The sequence below is a fragment of the Dryobates pubescens genome, chromosome 1 (assembly GCF_014839835.1).
Source record: "Dryobates pubescens isolate bDryPub1 chromosome 1, bDryPub1.pri, whole genome shotgun sequence".
NCBI lineage: Eukaryota > Metazoa > Chordata > Aves > Piciformes > Picidae > Dryobates > Dryobates pubescens.
In genome coordinates, this window is record NC_071612.1 from 55,320,596 (window position 1) to 55,336,158 (window position 15,563).

Consider the following 15,563-nt stretch of genomic DNA (forward strand, 5'->3'; position numbering starts at 1 on the left):
CAAACAAACAAGCAAACAAACAAACCCAAACCAAACAACAAAAACCCAACCAAACCTCCCCCCCCCACCACCACCAAAACAGGGCAGATGGTATGTTTGAGCTTTCCCCAGTACTAGAGTTTCCCAAAAGGCTTTTCTTCAAGAACAGTTGTCTTTAAGACTTTGCAATCAGATTGCTGCAGGATTAGCTTTTAAATCTTATCACAATACATCTTTAAAAATCCGGTGTTTCATTTTGTGCTTGTTTGTAGTTCAAAAGTTTATTATTCATTTAATCCAGAAAAATAAAGACATCAATTGAAGGGGATTTCCGTGGTAGTAAACTTCAGAATGTGCACATTGAGCAAGCCAGTGGGACCTAGGTTGGTGACAAAGTCCATCTTCAGAAAAGGCACATTGTTCAAGAAGGCACACAGTACTGACTGTAAAATACAGCTTGTGGTAAATGGTCTTCTTAAGGAGCATCTGACATACAAGTACAGATATAAGTGAAAAAACAAGCAAACAAACAAAAAACCCCCAAACAAACAAAAACCCAAACCACAGAGAAATACACATGATAGGGTATCTCAGTTCCTTTCAAGTAACCAAGTACACAAACAGGCTTCATCAGATATATTCACTAGAAGTTCCTGTGTTCTCAGATTTTCTTTAAGTTAAGGGAAGATCCAGTGCTTGGGTTTTGTTGCTGGAAATAGGTCAGGGCTCTGGCCATGTCAGACTAGTTGCATCATATAACTCTCACCAAAATCCCCTTAAGATAGATTATGTTCTTCAGAGGAGAATGGTTCTGGTATCTTGTTAACATGTGGTGTCACCTGCTTCGTTCTAAGCAAGTGTTCTCATGAGATTTTGAAGTATAACTCTTCCTTGGCAGTTATTTGTCATACTAGGCAAAGTTAGCATAGAAGAGAAGGTGATGAGCTCCATCAAAAAACATCCCATCTGAACTTTCAAAAAGGAACGTTCAGACTATCTTAAGTATTTCTTCACTGTTAGCTTATGTGTTGCATATTAAAATAAATGCTAAATGTGGCGCCTTACACCAAGTGGTATGGTGAGTAAGTATGCCATACAATATTCCTGTCATTACTAAATGAATCTCCATTGTATCCAGGAAGCTAGTAAAGGTCTTATATGTTTTTTATTTATAGAACTGTGATCTCTGTGGAATGCAAGTTGAGAAAATGCCTCATGCCCTATCTTCTCTACCTAACAACTGTTGCTGAGTGACATTATCAATTGCAACTTGTTAGAATAAAATAATAGGAAAACCTTCCTCTAATTATTCACTACAGCTCAAAATGTAACCTAGCTTTCCAAACAGCAGATCTCTAAGACTGAAACATATATTATTTCTCATTTAGGAGCTACATTTAATGGACTGGTTTCTTGGGTTCACCATAGCAGTGTTCAGTGTACCTGAAAAAGAAGGCAACAGAAGGCATCAAGCTAGCTACAAGCCTTGCAATCCTGAGAGGACATGGGGACTCCAGTCTTGAACTACCACAACCCCATGAATGGCTTAATTTAGAGTAACAAGGAATAACTCATGTACTGAACATTCCTACCATGCCATAGAGCATAGGTGAGTAGCTTACAACTTGCTATGTTCTTTCAGAAATAGGCATTTTTATATATACACACACACTTAGAAGAAGTCAGGACATATTCATAGAATACATAGAATACATAGAATAAACCAGGTTGGAAGAGACCTTCAAGATCATCGCGTCCAACCCATCACCAATCCAACACCGCCCAAGCAACTAACCCACAGCACCAAGCACCCTGTCAAGTCTTCTCCTAAAAACCTCCAGTGATGGCGACTCCACCACCTCCCCAGGCAGCCCATTCCAATGTGCAATCACTCTTTCTGTATAGAACTTTTTTCTAACATCCAGCCTGAACCTCCCCTGGCGCAGCCTGAGACTGTGTCCTCTAGGATTCATCTCTCTGGTTCTGCAAAAAATAGAGTATAGTAAGTTTTGTGAAGCTGTACCTGGACACTATAAATACAAATTACAAATACACATTTTTGCCTTCAAATAACTTTCAAGCATTACTTTAAAATAGTAGTTATGCATAAAGTAGTATTCCATTAAAAAAATCTGCAAAGAGTTGACAAAATTGAAAACTAGGATATTAATCAAAAACACATGTTGTCAAAACTACCTAGCTTGCACATCAAATCCCAAGTACCCCTAGAAATACATGAGTAGTCATTTGTTATTTATGCTGCAGTAAGTTACGTAAAGTTATTCTTTCATAAGAAAGTTCCTCTATACCACCTTCTGCTTGTATCAAAAAGCATTTTGACAGTCAGGGACTATCAAATTTAATTTTTTGCATTATAAAAAGTATATGAACAAGAACTATACCTCCTTCTATAAAGTTGTCTGTATTATCAAAGTATGAACAAACCAAACTCTTAGCAGTATTTGTAAGCAGAGTTTATATTTTACAGACCCAAAACACCTGACAATGAATTAACTTTTAAGATTTGTTACACACACTTTTAAAGTCATTTCACACCACAGCACTACTACCTCATTCTAAAGCAACAGAACTATAAAACTCAGCTGAAGCTCCAACTCAGCACTTGTTTTTACAGAGCACTTTCATGATGTGACCAGCTAGGTGGTAAAGTAGGAACAGTCTAAAGGTTTCTTTGCTGGTTTGCAGCCAGCAAACCCTGTATAAAGGGCTGAATTAGTAACACTTCAGAAGTCTGGAAACACAGTGAAAAAAGAAATCTTACTGTGCGGATCACTGTCACTCCAGATAGCCTACTAAGGAGCTAATTATACCCAAAGATAATTTGCAATGGAGTTCATTTTTACAGGTCAGTTTGTAAGACACAGAATTTTAAAACTAAAGAAACATGTATGTGGTGTGACTTTTTCTATAAAGAGAGAAATTAATAGAATGTTGACTTTGAATTCTCTAGCATAATGAATAAATATATGCTCACTTCAACACAGTAAAAAAAGAAACGCTGGGCACTGTAACATTTTTAGAACACAGATATAGTCCCTGATTGCAAAGCACTTAGCTCTAAACAACTAATCAGTCGTCTTCAATTCAGTGGGGCAAGGATTCATAAACGTTTACAAAATCAGTGCCAAAGCTAAAAATAATCCTGTCAATAGTAGAATGACTGTATTTTTTCCCCCATTTATTTTATTGTAGTAATATCACTCACTTTACTGAAGAAATAATTCAATTGTGATAATTTATTAAGATATGGGTCTTTTAACCACTCTAAACAAATGTAAAAGGCCACTGAGTTCTGTCCTGCATTTGATGCTGTTCAGTTTTTTAATGCTGTGGATGACAGGTTGTCATGCTTATTTTCATAAAATCAGTAGATGACACTAAGCTGCAGGTGCTGCAACTGCTCAGAAGGAAATAATTCAATACAGACTTGAGTAAAATGGAGAAACTGTCCAATATAAAAAGCATTAAGATAGTTGAAGGCCTGTACAAAAATGGTTACACTTAGAAAGGAAAAAGCAATTGTGTAGTACAGTGATTCTGTTTTAACATGGTATTTACAGTAGGCTACAGACTGTATCCTTAGTAGTTTACCAATGGGAGGGGAAAGATACCAAAAAAGCATCATTCCAGAAGGTACTACATAGGGTATCATATATATGACATGACATAACTGTTCCACTTTTATACAACTAATGCTTCCACTAGTTGCACTAATGAAGTCTCAGCTGGAGCACTCTGTTTAATATAGGGAATTAGACATCCATAAAGATGTCTACAAACTGTATATGAGCTGGCACAAGTCCAAAGGAGAGCAACTACAGTAATTCCAGGTCTAGAAAATAAGATGTAGGAGGACAGACTAAGTTAAATCCTTCTTTCTTTATTCTAGAAAAGATAAGAACAGTAGTGTTAGGAAGATGCATGGTAATAGTCTTGAAATTGATTACATACATGGAAAAAAATGATAAATACCATAAGCATATCTTATATATTTAGTTTGCAGAAATAAAGATTTAGGTAGATCTTGGGGGGAGTGGGAAGCATTCCAGTGACAGAATAGAAAAAATTGCAACTGGTTGCACAAAGACACTGCAGAAATCACTATTACTAAGCACTTTAAAAACTGGTTGGATGCTGAACACTGATCTAGCTCTTATACTTCAATGCCATATACACAGTGTAGTAATTTCTAAATAATTTTTGGGATACTATCCCTATCCAGTTGTTCACATATATGAGAGATCTAAAGGAGAGATTTAACATGGCAGATTGGCGACTATCCATACCAGAGAGAAAATATTCCTGAAATAGTGAAGAACAAAATATGACCTGTTTCCTTACTAATACCTAGCAACAGGACCCCAGTAGGCAGGTAACACTGGTAAAGCCATCTCTTTGTAGTCAATGAAGAACAGTCATGAAACGCAGTCATGAAATGTGTGATCCTGGGCCTCAAATTTTGTACTGATCTATGTATGACAAAAGGAGTTCAGTATCACAGTATCACAGTATAACTAAGGTTGGAAGAGAGCTCGAGGATCATCGAGTCCAACCTGTCTCCACAGACCTCATGACTAGACCATGGCACCAAGTGCCATGTCCAATCTCCTCTTGAACACCTCCAGGGACAGTGACTCCACCACCTCCCTGGGCAGCCCATTCCAATGACGAATGACTCGCTCGGTGAAGAACTTTCTCCTCACCTCGAGTCTAAACCTCCCCTGGCACAGCTAGAGACTGTGTCCCCTTGTTCTGGTGTTCTACCAAGTACTGCTACTCAGTACCTAAAAGGTCCTCAGTTACACAAGACCATAGTCATATATACAGTCATAGAGGAAAGGCTTATTTTAACTCAAGTGCTCAGTTCAGTAAACATGAAATAATGCCTGTGTCTAATAGAACATTATTTCCAATAGCTCTTCTTCAAAATTACTCTATCCTTGCCAAGCCACTATAACAGCAAAAAGGTAATTTTGCAGTATTTCAAGCAAACTGAAACACCAGCACTAGCAGAATTTTAAGACATTGTAATCAGGTTAAAACTAAAAAAAGGAGCATTTCCTCTAAGTAGAATAGTTCTTGAAACACTACAAACTTCAATTAGGCAACGACAGGCTGTTCTCTTCTTTGCTGAGGCTTCTCTATTGCTTAATAAAAACACACAACAGGATCACTAAATAGGAGGACCCTCAGAGTTAATTTTGTCATCTAAAGTTACAAGCTGTAACTTCAGATTACTTATTGTACATCTTCTAGATACTACACTGCACAGGATTTTGTTACAGGGAAACTCTACTGAGGTATCTCTGTGCTGCATTTCACAAACCAATGAAATCCCTCAACATGGCATGAGTTGAGCCAGTATCTGGCTCCCTTACATAAACATAGAACAAAGATATAGAAAAGATGAGATAAAAGATTCATTTTAAGGACCCTTGTGTGCATCCCAAATAGCAAGGGCAGGTCCTGTTAATCATGCCAGCTGGCTGAATTTGCAGATAATGTCACATTAGCTGAACTTGTGCTTAAGCCTGTTCCAAGTCCAAACACTGAGCTGGGCAGTGAAAAAACTAAGACACATTGGTGCCGACTTGGAAGAAGCACAGTTTAAGCACAAAACAGTCGTATCAACTATTTTCTTTCAATAAACCAAGCAGAAAATCAGAAACTCTACCATATGTTTGAGTCTTTAAATCAATATACACCTCTACTAGCTGAGCAAAACAGTAATCTATAAAAGTGACTGTTTTTCAGATTTTGTATGGGCCAGCCACTGGAATGCTGAATATACCTTTATTCAGATGTAATAGTTCAGACATTTGAAAAGCGACCAAACTAAAGACTTCTGGATTCACCAACAGGTAACACTGTAGAAACTATTCTGCTTTCCAACCTGATTCATGTTATTCCCTTCCTTCTAGTTTTCCCTATTTTTTCCCCTTCCTTTCTCAGATTCTGTATCAGTCTCTCCACAACAAGCTGCCTAAGAGCTAACCAGTAGTTTTTGACCAAAAAAACCCCAACAATAAAAAAACAAAAAACCCAAACCCAACAAACTCTTGATTCCAAATGAGAGCTACCACATTCACTGCAAGTGTTTCTGCCTGTGGGACAGTCCATCCCATTGTACTGTGGTTGAATACAAACACAGTAAGAGACCCCTACATACGTACATATATATATATATATACACACACAATCTGTACACATACACACAAACACAGGTGAAGTATTTCAAATGATGTGATCAACATGTTCAGATGTAAAAATCCTGGGTTTGAGAACAATTATGCAGAGAACACATAATATAAATCCTGAAGCAGTTAATACCTGCTTCAGGATCTAAGCCTCTGTTTGATTTACAGATTAAAATACACACAAAATGTCTAATTTTTGTCTCAGCGTTGAACTGAAAAGATATTTACATTTGAAACTGGGTCTGTCTTGTTTCTACAGTTTTCCCTTAGTATTTATGTAAGGACAAGTGGTAGAAGTGGTGAAAGGCAAAACAAGTCTTCCTGTTCCTTCACCTAACTTGACGTTATCCCAGAATACAAGGAACATCAATCAAAGACATGAGAGGCAGCAAGGATCCCAAGCTGAGCAAAAACAGGCTCAGTCATGCACTAGTATACCATAACGGAGAAGACAAGAGTTTTCTGCATTCTGACCCAGAAAAAAGATTGAATGAAAATGGTACTGGTTCACCACAAATGAGATGGGGGAGCAGTCATGCCCAGCTCTGCCAAAGTTCTGCTTCAGCAAAAAGAAAAAGGAATTTTCACAGGAGCTTTCAACCTAGCAAAGTTTGATGGGTTTATTCTACACATGTCAATAGCTCACCCTGAAAAACAGCAAGCTTCCTGATATATACTGTCACACTAATTCAAAGTACATAAGGACTGTATCTTCTCTGATAAATTATTACACAAAAGCTTTAATTCAATTAAGAAATAATTCTCAGAAATATCTAGAAAAGTTTTGTAAAATAAACACATATAGTGTAGAAAATTTCAACTACAAATGTGCAGAAGCAATTTGGAAAACTGTCTAAGATTCAGAAGTACCAGCAATCTTAAATACAGCCATCTTAAGCATAAGCCTCTCTCTTAACAGGACATTGGCTGCAATATTTCAGTTGTATTTTGAGCTCAATAATCTATAAAGAACCCAAAAAGCCACAGCAATCAACCAAAAGAAAAACCCCAAAACCAAACAAAAAAACAAACCAACAAACTAACAAAAGCCCACACCACAGGAAAAAAATACTCACATATGTCATTTGATAAGCTGAATATAAATGATGCTAGCAGACAAATAATTACCTGGGGGAAAAAAAACAGTAACAACCAAAACCCCAAACAGTAGTGATAAGATAGTAAGTACAAACATACCTTGTCCTTGAGGAACCCCATAAAACTCAGCAGCTATCCTTGCTGCTTCCTTACGGTTTCCTTTCACAATGTAGAAATGACTAAGTATAGCAAGGCTGATTTTCACAAAAAGTTTAAAACAAAAAAGGCAAAGTATAGTAAAGTAGACATTGGATAGCTGCTGGGCAAAAGGGCGACTCTCTTCTATGACAGTCATTGCTGCAGCAAAATCTCTCTCAGTGTTTGGGCAGGGCTCTCAAATGTGTTGATAAGATCATATGGCTCCAGCCACGCACTCATGGGAACAACTGGTCCTGAGGAAAGAAAATATCAGCTGGTCATGATGCTAGCTGCTCAAAATATGACGATTATTTATACTGTACATAGTCTCGAGTTCACTACCACTCCTGCTAGCCTGGTGATATTCAAGTGAGACGGAATAGAACAGACACAGGCTCCTTGGTACTTGGTCCACTTAAAAGGTCTGTTTCATTCCAAATTCTGCATTTCTAATTCATTAATTTAAGCTATTGATGTATGTTTAAAAATACACTGTCAAAAGTATTAAGAACTAAACCACATACTAAACCAGGTAACTCTGATAATCAGATTTTTGGTAAGTTCTCCTGCTTCTTAAGTACAACTGGTCCTTTGTGTTACTTCATTTTATGTTAAACCACTATTTTTTTTTCTTACAAAACTAAACCCACATCAGTAAATACTTGAAATACATATTAACAAAGAAGCAGAGACTTAACATATATCAGCTTTGACAGTCTCACATCATTTTATTCAGGCTGAATGTGTACTACATTGTGGCTTATGGCATTGTACTAAAAACAGACTGTAACAATCAAACTTCTAGGTATTTTTATAAATAAGATCACAGAACTTCTAAAATTAAGTTAATTAAAATGTAATTAAAATAAATGCAATAGTAAATACAAAACACGGAAGCTTTATAATGTTTATGATACACATTTCGTTGCTGTATCATATTATTTTAAATCTATGACATGACAGGCTTTATTTCTTGGCCATTTTTAAAGAGGGGCAGTCTAAATTCCTGGGATTCTGTTTTCTTATTAATTTGCTTATGTACCATAAAGTTGTTATTCATAGTCAGGCAGAAATTGTTCCATTAGTGTAATTGCTGAGTAAATAACTGTGCCTGAAAGGTACAAACAGACATGCTGCAGGACAGAACTAGATTCCTAAGTAAGCTATAACCCTAAATAAATGATTCTGGCAGCACAGGAAGAAATCACTGGTTTTAATTACATTTTAAAATAGTCTACCCACAGTAATCTTGAACTGAAACATCCTTTCTATTCTACCCTGAATTCTTTTGTTTAATGGTCAGAAAAAAACATTTTAGAATGTTCACAACTGCCTATTGGAAACAGGGGGTATGACCCAAATGCCACTGCATCCACAGGGTCCCCTGACTTCAATGAACAGGATAGCAGACGTTAAGGATATGATACAAAAGCGTATTTCTTAAGGGAAAGTGGCAAAATAAAGAACATCTTATCATCTGGCTCCAGGAGTAATTTATTAGCGTAGGAAAGTATAACGTGCTCTGAAAACTGCCTTCAAATAAACTTATATAGATGAAAAAAATACATTGACAAAATGAAACGTGCTTGGAAATACCAAGATTTTTAACAGACAGAAATTGAACTGTGCTTAAGAGAAACAGATGTTCAGTCTTTTTCTTTGAAAAGTAAAAAAAAAAAAAATCCACATAAAAATCAGAAAATGCAATTGAAATGCAGTTTAAACTGTAAACTCCATTAGTCTATGAAAAACATATTCACATTTTCTGCTAAATTTCATTTATAGACATTTACTCATCCAGCCAGAATAGGAACTGCTCTCCTCATACCATCGTTAGAAACAAGAGTACTTAAAATACCAAATGAAAATCCCTTTTTATATTTGGCACATTGTTATCTGACACTGAATTGAGGTGTCATGCTTTCCGTAAGGATAAATAGGCATTATGTTCTCAGCCATCCCTGCCAATTTCCGTTTCAATCATTAATACAAATTGTATTTTCGTTAGTAACACATCCAGTGTTGGAATTTCTTCATCCACATTTCTACTAGTCTTATTAATTCAATCAGTCCAGAGAATTCCCCATATATCTTAAGTACCTGCTTTGCAAATTTACCATGCAGAATATGCAAGAATCATAATTATCTCATGGAAAACATTTTTCTTCTTAGAATGTTTTCCCTGACTGTTTTTCATTTCTGACCCCACACTCTGCCACCCAGTAACTGTGCTTTCTCATCTGGACTTCTCCCACATTTTGTTAATTAACAAAACAGTCTTTGTAAAAAAATCCAAACAGCAATTGCTATAACTAAGAGCTGGAGTTAGCAGCACTCAGAGTCAATCTTCCTCTTAAAAATACTGTTTCCTGCTTATAACTGCAGTAGATAAATCACTGAAATTTCTCAGTTGTTACATTGCCTTCTTCACATTGGCTTTTTCTCTAAAGGGTCAACAAAAATATCAGCAACCTGTTCAAAATTAAGGCTGTGGATGCATGTAATGTTTTGTACATGAGCTTTCAAATTTGTCATTGATCCATAAAAGTTCTACTTTTAGAAACAAGAAAACTGAGCAGGAGGTTATTCCTTTATATTAAAGTTTGCCCGCTGTCCTCTCAAAATTTTCCCTTCTTAGCTATAAATGACATACAAATGAAATAAATTATGAGTTTTGAGAATTTAATTTCACATATGCTCGTAAGAAGCTGGCAAAATTATGCCCTAATAATATTTTTACTTCTTTAAAGCTCTCCAATTTACATGTGCCAGCTCAGCTGTAAACTCCCAACTGCACAGAACAACCTAGTTTATCTTAATCCAAGGCTCTGCTGTACTAAAGCCCTGCCTATAATTGCCATTACAGAGTGTTGGCATACCCATGCTACCAGGCACCCAGTCATGGAAACAGAACTGTTCAGGTATTAACACTCACAGGGCATTTTGGAAGAATCAACAATGTGAATACTGAGACTTGCACACAAAATTGCTGAAGCAAGCCCATGCAGACTAGAACCAGGAACAGAAAGCTAAAGATGTTGCAAGAGAAATCAGAAAGTAGAAGCATAAGTAAATTATACTGATTTGAGAGTCAATGCGACACCATTAAAGAGTGTAAAAAAACTGGCATGATATGCATTGCAAATTTTCTATTGCATGGCAACATGAAGCAATTGGAGTCTGGTCTAGCAACAGCATAGAATACCAAGACCCTCCAAATAGAAATGTATTAGCAATATCTTACAACAGATAACATTAGAAAACTATCAGATCACTTGAAAAGAACAGTGGCTTAATCTGGACATTAATATTTTCTCTATAGTTTTGACTTTGGGAGATTAAATTCTCCATCTCATTTTCTCACTTGTAAAATGGGTTTGAGTAGACCATTCAAGAGGAGTATTCTGAGTATTTCATTACTATTAACAGAACACAATACTGAAACTAATTAGGTAGCTAAAAATTTTAATACAAAATTTGGATAAACCTAAACAAAATACTGACCATTCATTCAATGGCTCCAAAATGGACAGCATATAAAATTATTAAAACATTTCAGGCTTTATCATAGCACACAGCAAAATGGCATGAACCACACTGCAGAAAAACATTAGGGTTTTTTTGTTTTAAGAACACAGCAGTAATTGAACATAGTGAACACTAAGAGTACAGTAAGACAGCTTAATGTACTAGCATATTCCCTGCAAATAAAACAATACACTCATTTCTCTGGTATGCATTCCCCATTTCTGGCAATTAGCTATTTTAATGTTAAAACCGTTTTAAAAACTACAAATGCTGAAAATTTATGGTCTTGAATCCTGGTTTTGTGTAGCTTGGTCAGTTACCGTTCCTAAAGAACATAACCAGCACACTCCAGATAGAAATACTGTCATTTATAATTACTATAAAAGTGGTTCATTTCATTTCCAGTGCTCAAAGTAGCCTGCCTTTCAGTGTTTTACTGTGTAGTGGCCAAGTGCAGAAAGAAAGCATTCAGTGGTTGAATTTGCTAATTCAAAACCATTTACATATAACCTGAGTAACTTTAAAAAAAATAAATGCATTCTATCTTCTGTGATCAATTATATAACCACATTAATAAACTATTTTCTTCTGCCAGATTTCCCTCAACACTCTAGAACATCAGAATGCTTCATTTTAAGTAAGCCAAGAGACACAAGAAACATACCATAACAGATATATAGTCTTACTAAAGACTTTAAACCCCTTACAAATATTATTTCTTTATAGCATATACTGTGTTAAGTTCTGGAAAATATACTTCTAATTAAATCTTTTAAAGAAATATCCTTAAATTTACTTATATAGGTTGTAGAAGAGTAATTATACTCACAGCATAAATTCTGTTACACTTAGTCTTAATAATTTTCATCAGTATTTTGGAAATGCATTTACATGTCTGAAAGTAAAAATGCTTTTTTTGAAGACAAACTATGTAATGCTGTATAAGGAATTATTTGGATGGCATTTCATCTGCATGTCTTTCTCCACATATAAGAGATTTGGCTAAAAATACCAAGAAGTTAAGATAGTTGTCCTGGTTTTTAAACTTCCGCCTAATAACAAATATAACAGAAGATCATTTAAGAAAATGGGATGCCAGGCAGAGGAACTGGAAGAATTAGGTGCTCTGAAGAATAAATTATTTCATAAAACCTACCTAGAGAAACTTCTGGAAGAATGACTTCAAAACGGAGAGAGTTTAAAATAAAATCAGTAAGATGCCACTAGTTTTAGTACCTTATTTTCAATGTAAGCACATAGTGCTTGATGAAGGACTAAAAAATTCTGAGAAGCCTGAGCTACTAAAAAAGGCTTGTATTTTAATAGGTGGATGGGACACTAATCTTCAATACTTCAACTTTTACCTGCTTCATACACAGTTAGTGAATGCCATTTATGTTATTTCCTCCTCACGTATGTTCTTTAAGCAGGTTTTTCTACCACTTTCTAGCCAAAGCATTTAAACTGAATAAATCTCAACACAGAGCAACTATTTCAATACATTCAACTACAAGTCTAATAGAAAAGAGTCCCTGCTACCAGCAACACCATCGTAAGAGTATGCTTGATCTGCTTAGCCAGTCAATCTAATCACTGACATTGAAGTTCTACACAGAAGGAAAGCAGGTGTAACTGACCTGCTTACAAGTAAATTCAATCTGAGTTCTGCTAAGAAACACAGCAAGTCCGTCCTGCAGTATTGTTGCAGTCCTCTTTGGATATCTAGCACAACCCAATTATTAAGAGCACTATAGAAGGAGATTCCAAAATAAGTCATGTGCATACTTGGAGACAGGTCTAAAACCAGAAACATGTCAGACAGCAGGCACACACAGCCTGCTGACAGACAAACTCTAGCAAATCTTGCCCCCTTGTTAGTTTTAAAAGTTACCACCTCCAGTTGCCCATTCCATTCCCCAGCTAAAGGCTCCTGACCCTCTTTCTCCCTTCCTGGCAATCAAAAGAAAGGAATCTGTACTGATACTCAGCCACTTCACAATCTGGCAGTGTAAACTTTTGATGAGTTTAAACTAACCTGCTAGACTTTACAATGAAAAAAACCACTCACATCCCCTACTACTCATTCTATTACACAGATAGTAACCTCTTGTTAAAAAATAACAAACTATAAAAGGAGAGGTCAAGCTGCCTCTTAATAAGGGTATTTGTGTAATTTTTGATGGTTCAGTGTACTGGTATACGACTATATCTGTGAAACTTTGGAGTCTCCCCATTCTGCATCTCTTTGGATAGCTCCTTTCTTGGGTCCAAACAAATGTATTCATCACAAACCACATTTATAGAACTTAATAGATTCCTTTTCCATCAACTAACTCACCCTCTTCCTTAGGTATGTGGTATTACAGCTACTATGCTTTTGATATTTGAGCTAGCTTTACAGAACTGACTTTGCAATTTCTCATTCCTCTAGTACTGTGCAGCCATCTTTTTAATCAAAATTCTTGTAAATGAACTTGGTATTTTTGTATTAACCTTCTCTTGAATGAACTGTAAGTCAAGATGAGACATGTCAATTATTCTGAAGTGAAAAGATTGCTCAAAGTGATATCTGAGTTCTGAATATTTTCAGCCACCAATTTGAATTCCTTCCAAAATTGGTTTATTTTATTCTACATTACAGTCTGCCTTTTAATTTTTCTTTAATTGGTTTCATTTAATTGCAAACTCTTTCTAAAAACAGTTAAATCTTATCTGTTGCCTTCTACTTCATACCTCCTTTTTTCAGACTTTTGCCAGGTCTTCTGTTTGTCTTCTTATTCTCCATACTTTGTAGATCCAAACTGAAAAACTGGAGGTGAGAAGACGGTTAGAAAAAAACCCTTCAGTGCAGTTCAGAAAGATTATTTCTCTTAGCCACAGCCTTTCCACATAAGTAGTAAAAACTGACGACCCAGAAGAGCTGATAAAAAAATAGAAAAAAATTCTGCAAGATGCTCATGACCATATTTATTTTATTCATCTGCATACCCAGAGCTGTTTAAGAGGCTGTAAGTTGCCACTGTCTCTTTAAGAGTGAATATTTCAGTAATTACAGAGAAATTCAGTGAAGGATTTAGACATTTATGGTAAAATTTAGGAAGTATATAAATGGCCTTAGACCCAAAAAAAGTTATCCATATAGTAGTCATATAGCTAGGCAGGCATCACAGATGCCACAGGCACCTAAATTTTCACCTGTAAAATGGAAACTTAAGCCCCAAGAAGGCCAAAGGTGCTACCTCCTGGGCTGAATTTAACACTGTCCCTTTGCCTGGAATTCACAAACCATACCTCAAAACATCATCATCTCTGTTGATGGTCAGTGTCAACACTTGCGATTTTGTTTATAGATGAATAAAGGAATCGCTCAGTAACTTGAAGAATAGAGTAGAAACATCTCAACCAAAGCAAGCAGGCTACTCCTTCTCAGAAGACTACATCATCAGCTACTGACTGGTATCAATTCTGTTGAAGTGCTGACACTATAAAAAAGAACACATGATTAATATATCAAAGAGTGCACAAGACCACAAGTCCGAATTCGGGGAAGGATAGAAGGAAGAATTCTACCTTTCACACATGCTCTTAATCCCATGTCTGCATTTTGTTCAATGAGTTCATAATGAAAAAATACAACATTTCTTGAAGTAAGAACCAGCCTGAGCAGTGCCAAGCCTTAGGTGCTCTGCTGCTCTGGGCCTGAGAACATTGATAAGGAATAGTGACATTTACTTAGGGGTTATACCTCAATAAATTCAGAATTATGTGAGCAGAAGTCATATTTGCTTATTTTTCTTAAAAACACGTGCTAAACCTTTTAACTTTGATCTTCTTTAGGTACTTGACTGCTGCTTTATTCATACAAGTTCCACCTTAGTTAAGTTTTCCCCAACAGTAGAGCTGTTTAACATCCAATGAAAAAGTAAATAGCAACTTTAAGAGATAAAAGCAAGAGCAAAGGCAAATGAGCCTTTTGTTTGTAGGCATAAAAAAGAATAGCATTCAGAAGGGTGTGACCAGCAGGTCAATGGAGGTTCTCACACCCATCTATTCTGCCCTAGTGAGGCTGCATCTGGAGTATTATTCCAATTCTGGGTTCCCCAATTCAGAAGAGACAGGGAACAACTGTAGAGTCCCTGTCATGGGGTGAGTTGAATCTGCTGCTGATATTCAATACCATGATGCTGTCACGCCAGCTTCAAAATGAAAGTGCTGGTTGAAGCAAAGTACTATGGGGCTTGGCGTTCAGATTGTAACATGAGAGGCCTCTTGTTCTGATTGCTGCTTTCTGTTTCCAGGTTTGGGGTGTTGGTATTTTCCAGTGTGTGGGCTGAATGTTTTCTGCAAACAGGCCAAGGCAATTTTGCATCTTATCATATCACTAAACTCTTTTTATCTCAGCTCCAATGGGGTTTTTTTGGTTGGTGGGTTGGTGTTGTTTGTTTGTTTGGTTTTTTTTGGTGTTCCTGTCTGTATAGGGAAAGAGGTGGGGACTTGTGAGAGTGGGCTGTGTTAATGCAGGACAGTCCATATTTGGCACCAAACACTGGTCCTGAAAAACAGCTGTCTTAACTAAGACAGTCTATTTTGGCAGGAGACAAA

The 15,563-nt window shown here is 36.4% G+C and overlaps 1 protein-coding gene across 3 annotated transcripts in view; it reads right to left on the bottom strand.

The window, feature by feature from the left end:
- Nucleotides 1–15,563, bottom strand: part of ASB5 (ankyrin repeat and SOCS box containing 5) — a 38,311-nt gene that overhangs the window by 20,825 nt on the left and 1,923 nt on the right. Inside the window, exons 2-4 of one of the 3 annotated variants that reach the window (XM_054166243.1) lie at nt 14,253–14,443; nt 13,695–13,770; nt 7,395–7,687 (exon numbers count right to left, since the gene is read on the bottom strand). In XM_054166243.1, coding sequence (XP_054022218.1) covers nt 7,395–7,590 — 196 coding nt within the window. In that variant the 5' untranslated portion in view covers nt 7,591–7,687; nt 13,695–13,770; nt 14,253–14,443. Of the gene's footprint in view, nt 1–7,394; nt 7,688–13,694; nt 13,771–14,252; nt 14,444–15,563 lie in introns of those variants that run through there. The other 2 variants (XM_054166253.1, XM_054166261.1) reach the window with 2 other exon arrangements.